We start from the raw sequence: 5,992 nt of genomic DNA, 5'->3' as shown, positions 1-5,992 counted from the left end.
TAATAGTCTCACACTCTCTTACATTTTACCTCAATAGTTTTCCTACTCAAGTTCTTTAAGAACTAGCTGAACTAAATCAAAACAATACAACCTTGTATTATTCCAACCAGCAATAGATTCAAGAAACAAGAACAAGAAATAAAAAATGAATAAAATGACATGAGACTCAAGGAATTTATACAAGAGAAAAAGTAATTATAAAATAAGATATCAACTAGAAAGATGTAATCAATCCCTTTGATAACAAAGCTCAATCAACAATTGTCTTTATTTCTCTTTGTTGTAACTATGTAGCAACCTTTGAATATGCTCTATTTTCTTTTCTCTTTTCCTTTTTTTTATCGAATTTTTATTTTATTTTATTTTATTTTATTTTATCTAATTCATCACAAACAGCAATATTCAATTGTGAAAATCAAGCAATTGAATTCAAACACAGAAGATTTAACAATGAAATAGAAGATAATCAATTGAACGACATTGCAAGCAATTGACAAACTTTGAGATGCAAGAAACCCTAGAATTTTGAAACCCTAGGTGATGCAAATTTTAGCTAAACCAAAAATCCTAAAAATTTCGGTAGCCTAAATTTTGTTTTTGTTTTTTGTAAGCCTGGAACAATAAAGCCCTATAATTTGTCAATTGCCCTATATTGGATAAATATCAACTAGTTAAATATTAATTATATATAAATTTTTTGAAATTTTATAATTCAATAAAGGTTCTACTTCTTAGTTGTATAAATTCAATATTATTTTATTTATTTATTTATTATTAAATTTTATTAAAAAAGACAATTCGAACTCGAGCTCGAATTCAATCGAGGAAAAGCTTGTTAAAGAAAATATTGTCCCGAGTGAGTCGCAGACATAGCAGAAGTTCTTTCATAAACCATGCGAAGTCAGTAGGCTTATGCCTGATTTTTGGAACATTTTGGAAAAGGCAGGGAAGCAAGGGGTGTGCTTGTTTAATCTCTCATCCGATGGAAAGAAAAGACTGTGTTCTTCATTTGATAAAGGGGAGTATGATCGCATATGGAGTTTCTTAGGAGTAGAACCAGTCAACAATGCATGGTATGCCAAGTGCATCCAGAGTTCTAACCTTGTTGTAGGAGTCATCGAGGACGTGTATTTGGAGATTTTACTATTTGTTGCCGAGAATTGGAAGTCAAAATTTGACAGCACCAAGATGAAGAACATACCACTCATAAAATATTTGGGTGTTGATAAGGATGTATCTTTGTGCAGCATAGAAGAATGCATAAACTCTTTTAAGGTGGTGTCCTCATCCAAGTATTCTCGTCATTCTTCATGGCTAATTAATTCGTACTGGGAATTCCATTGTGTTGCGAGTCATTTTTTTATGCCAGAAAGCACACAAGAAGCTATTCGATTCTTTCCTAAGAAGATGACTTTACAACAATGGCTTCAAGAACATGTCTAGGTTCGTGATGTGGATGTATATGACTATGCAGTTCACCTTAATGACTATCAATAATGACCGTGATGTGGATGTATATGACTATGCAGTTCACCTTAAGACTATCAATAATGACCGGAAGCTCGCCATTGCCTTTGTTCACTTCTTATATCACTCTCTCTCAAAGAGTTATCTTTTAAAATATCAAGTAGATTATTTATGTGGTATTATGCCCCTCATAGATAACTATGGCAATCTAATCAGACAGAGGAAAGGGGTTCTGGTCCCTGCCAACCGAAGCAAATGGGCAATATTGATTGGTTCAAATCCATGGAAAGGTCAAAGTTATGTTCAGTTAGGAGAAGAATACTTGCGCTCGGGTTCTTTTGCAGGTGAATCTTATTCTGGAGAACAGCTCTTAGAGTTCCTTAAAACTCATGTTGCTGCTTTTGATATCCCTCATATATCTCCTCCCAATGTCGCAATTCCCGCTATTTCTGCACCTCTCACCAAACAAAATGCGTTCTTGCTTTTGGATTGGATTCAAAACCTGAAATGTAGGAGAACTCAAATCCCAGATAAATTTTTGGCGAGCATAAAGGAAGGTAGCTGGCTGAAGATTACTACCAATGGATGCTTGGGTTATAGGCCACCATCTCAGTCATTCATGCTTACTTCTTCACTAGGAAACATTTTGCAGAACAGACCAGTGCTTGTTGATATTCCATTGATTGATCAAAGTTTCTATGGTGATCAAATAAATAAATATGAGGAGCTAAAGACAATGGGCGTCATGCTTGAGTATGGAGAAGCATGTGAATTTATTGGGAAGCGTCTCGTGTCTCTTCCTGATTCCTCCACTTTAACTAAAAGCCAAGTGTTCTCTGTTTTGAATTTCATCAGGTTTTTTAGGGCCAATTATCTTGCACCGGAAAAATTCATCAGTACTATCATAGAAAGAATATGGTTGAGGACATCCAGAGGTGACATGTCTCCAGTTGGATCTGTTTTGTTTGGTCATGAATGGAAAGTTGCATCTCAAATCAGTAACCTCCCCTTCATCGGTACAGGTTACTTTGGGGATGAAATCCTTTCTTTTAAAGAGGAACTCAGGTCCCTTGGTGTGTTAACTGGCTTCAGTGGAAGTTACAAGCTTGCTGTAGACAACTTAAAATCACCTTCATCCTTGTCGTCTTTGACAACAGAGGCTGCTATATTCATACTAGAATGTATGCGTCATTCAGGAAAATCCAACAAACTCATCAGGACATTGAGTGGTGTGAAATGCTTCAAGACAAATATTGGTTACATGTCTCCAGGAGAATGTTTCTTGTTTGAGTCTCAATGGGCTTGCACTCTACATGTTTTCAACGGTTTCCCACTCATTGATCATGATTTCTATGGAGGCAACATCTTCTCGTACAGAAACGAGTTGCAGCAACTTGGAGTAAAGGTGGATTTTGAGGAGGCAGCCGAAGTATTTGCCCAGAGTTTCAAGCAACAAGCGACTTCCATGACAAAAGAAACTGTTCTATCCTTTTTGTCATATAAGTTTCCTCTAGATCTTAGGAAATACGTCTGTGAGGTGACGTGGCTGCGAACTAGGCTTGGTGATCTCAGATCTCCAAGCTATTGCATTCTGTATGGTTCAGATTGGCAATCAATTGCCCCAATTACATTGCTCCCTTTCATAGACGATAGTGACAAGTATTATGGCAAGGACATTCACGAATACAAGAAAGAGCTGAAAAGTATAGGGGTTTTCACTGAATTCAAAGATGGTGTAAAGTTTATTGCTGATGGTCTTTTTTTCCCCAACCCTTCCATCATAACTCTTGCAAATGTGGTTGCCCTGCTGGAATGCATCCACATTTTATTGCATGATCATGGAGGGAGTTACAAATTTCCAGATACTTTCTGCAAAAGAATCTCTCAAAAATGGTTGAAGATGAATGATGGTTATAGGCCTCCAGATCAGTGCTGCTTGTTCGATTCTATGTGGGGCTATCATTTGAAGCATACCGATGGACCTTTTCTTGATGAAGGTTTTTATGGTTCTAACATTAGATCATACAGAAAAGAGCTTAAAGCTATTCATGTTACCATGGGTGTAAAGAAAGGAAGCCCCTTGATTGCCAGGCACCTTGATTTCCATCATGAATTTTCCACTATAGTTCGAATTTATAACTACTTGAGTGATTTAATTGGGAGCCGGACACTGAAGCAGCCAAAAGGATTTGGATCCCAGATGGAATTGAGAATGGAAAGTGGGTCAGCCCCGGAGAGTGTGTTTTGCATGACAAGGATGATCTCTTTAGTTTCCGGTTGCATGTTTTGGAAAAATACTATGATCAGAAGCTACTCTCTTTTTTCCCAAGAGCTTTCAATGTTAATAACAATCCCTCTGTTGATGATTACTGCCAGCTTTGGAAGGTTTGGGAAAGTTCAAACCCCAACTGCCACATGAAGACTATTTCAAGTTCTGGGTCTATGTTTCTGAGCACTGGAGTGGAAAGACTGAGAGAACTCTCACTGATAGGTTGCAGAAATTACCAGTTGCTTCATATTCAGATGGAATTTTGCTGTCCAACAAGCATGATGTTTTCATTGCCGATGATCTTCAGCTGAAGGATCTTTTTGAAAAGGTTTCTCCTCGACCCATATTTGTCTAGTACCCTGAGCGAAGCTTGCCTTCATTACCTAGGACAAAGTTGCTTGAAATGTACAGGAAAATCGGAGTCCAGACTATATCTGAATCGGTAAAGAAGGAAGAAGCATCAATGGTGGATGATGCTCAACTCAATCAGGTGAATCCAAAGGATATGATTAAGAAAGGGTTGGTTAAGCTCATCCTCGGTTTTCTAGCAGATCCTGTGTTGAAGATGGAAGCAGAGAGGTGACATGAAGCTGTCAAAGGGCTTCTGAATATGACTTTCTTTGAGACAGTTGAACCTATCACTGTAAACTATACCTTATCACTTTCTTCAGGGGAAAACATAGAATTGAAAGTGAGTCGGAAGATACATTGGGATAGAGAGGCCTCAAAGTTGTTTCTACAAAAGTTGGACAGATCCAGTGGATATAAGAATATGATTAAGTATGCTACATATTTCTCTAAAGCAATATCCGAGGGTTTGTTATGGGAAAACAGTGATCATATTGGTGCACTCTTTGAGCTGATAAAGTGGTGTTTCGTTCTTGAATATAATGAGGAAGCAGTAGAGTATGTAATGAAGTCCAAGAACATGCAAATTTTCATGGAGGACGAGGAGTTCCTTGCATCATCTTCCCATGATTTAGACTACTTATTCATGTATGTATTTGAACTAGCTAGTTATATATAGTTATATATCTATATATACATATATATTGCAGCTTTATGTATATGACTTGATATGGTATGTTAGATTGTAAAACTACTTTATATACCAATTTTTAATTTCATTGCCCAAGCTTAATTAGACTTTATTAATACAACGTGCTAGACCATGTACATCTTCATAAAATTAGACACCATCAATACTTAATGCCTTCTTATATATAGCTCACGATATAGGTCTTCAATTTTGCTAAATTGTTTGCAAAAAACACCTTTCTAATTAATTATTTTTTATAAATTGGAAAAACCTGATTATAATTATAAAGGTGAAGTCCAACAACATATAATAGAGTACTTCTATAGTCCCCGCTCAGTTCTCCCGCTCGCCCATCCCGCTCAATGTGGCATGCCATGTGTCATGCCACGTGTAATTATATATATATATATATATAAATATAAAGAGTAAAGTGGGGGAGGAGGAAAGGAACAAAACGCAATTTTTTCACTTTTCATTGCATTTTTCTTTTCTGCGAGTTCCAGCGATATCGACCTCAAGACCCAGTTTGAGGCTTTGAGCTCAAAACTCAGTTTCTAAATAATAATAACTCAAAAAATAAATTTAGTGGAAATACATTCAAAAATCACAATCCCAAAAATATGATGATGCGGAGGAGACGATGTTCCCGTTGATGTGGAGGAGATGATGCGGAGGAGAGACGATTTTGAAAAGGAACTGGGATGGAAGTGCCTTTTGGACGATGTGGAAGAAGGCTGGAAGAAGGCCTCTAGCCAAGATTTTGAAGAAAGATCTCGATTCTGGAAAGTGGATGATGGGTAAGGGCTATAGATCTGGGATTTTGAAGAAGGCTTTTGGACGATGGGTAAGGGCTCTAGCCAAGTTTTGTTTTTTAAATATTTAATATTCTTACATGTGGGTACTCCACGTCAAGCGGGAGGGGCCAGCGGGAAGACTAGTATTTCTCCATATAATATTGTTCATCCTTAAGACTTGGATTTCGATCCCTTTAAAAATCTAGATCAACTACTTTCTGAAATTGCCTCTAATGCAAAGATTATGAAAAAACTAGAACTTGAAGCTGAATTTGAAGGCCATCCCCCTCATTTCAAAGGAGGGAGGGAAAATCATCTCCCATAACACATTTATATATACTCTAAAAACTCCATAAAATATAAATTTATTTGTTCAACACAAATATATATGTTCCTCCTCACGGATACCAAAGAAATATCTCA

At 36.9% G+C, this 5,992-nt stretch overlaps 1 protein-coding gene across 1 annotated transcript; it reads left to right on the top strand.

Annotated features, from left to right (window-relative positions):
• The first annotated feature begins 912 nt into the window (after window positions 1-912).
• On the top strand, window positions 913-4,319 carry LOC121244205. The gene is made up of 4 exons (XM_041142227.1): window positions 913-1,233; window positions 1,475-3,704; window positions 3,844-4,064; window positions 4,164-4,319. The coding sequence occupies exons 1-4, from the start codon at window positions 913-915 to the stop codon at window positions 4,317-4,319; spliced, it is 2,928 nt and encodes a 975-aa protein (XP_040998161.1).
• The last annotated feature ends 1,673 nt before the right edge of the window (window positions 4,320-5,992 follow it).

The sequence above is a fragment of the Juglans microcarpa x Juglans regia genome, chromosome 8S, assembly GCF_004785595.1.
Source record: "Juglans microcarpa x Juglans regia isolate MS1-56 chromosome 8S, Jm3101_v1.0, whole genome shotgun sequence".
Taxonomy (NCBI): Eukaryota; Viridiplantae; Streptophyta; class Magnoliopsida; order Fagales; family Juglandaceae; genus Juglans; species Juglans microcarpa x Juglans regia.
Note: the sequence above shows the minus strand (reverse complement) of the source record. Positions and strands in the feature narration are given on the sequence as shown.

Excerpts from the sequence above, each read along its gene's own strand:
- LOC121244205 (XM_041142227.1), top strand. The coding sequence starts at position 913 with ATGCCTGATTTTTGGAACATTTTGGAAAAGGCAGGGAAGCAAGGGGTG. Across the intron at positions 1,234-1,474 it reads ATTTGGGTGTTGATAAGGAT|TTCACCTTAATGACTATCAA; the intron begins GTATCTTTGTGC and ends ATGACTATGCAG. Across the intron at positions 4,065-4,163 it reads TGAAGGATCTTTTTGAAAAG|ACTATATCTGAATCGGTAAA; the intron begins GTTTCTCCTCGA and ends ATCGGAGTCCAG.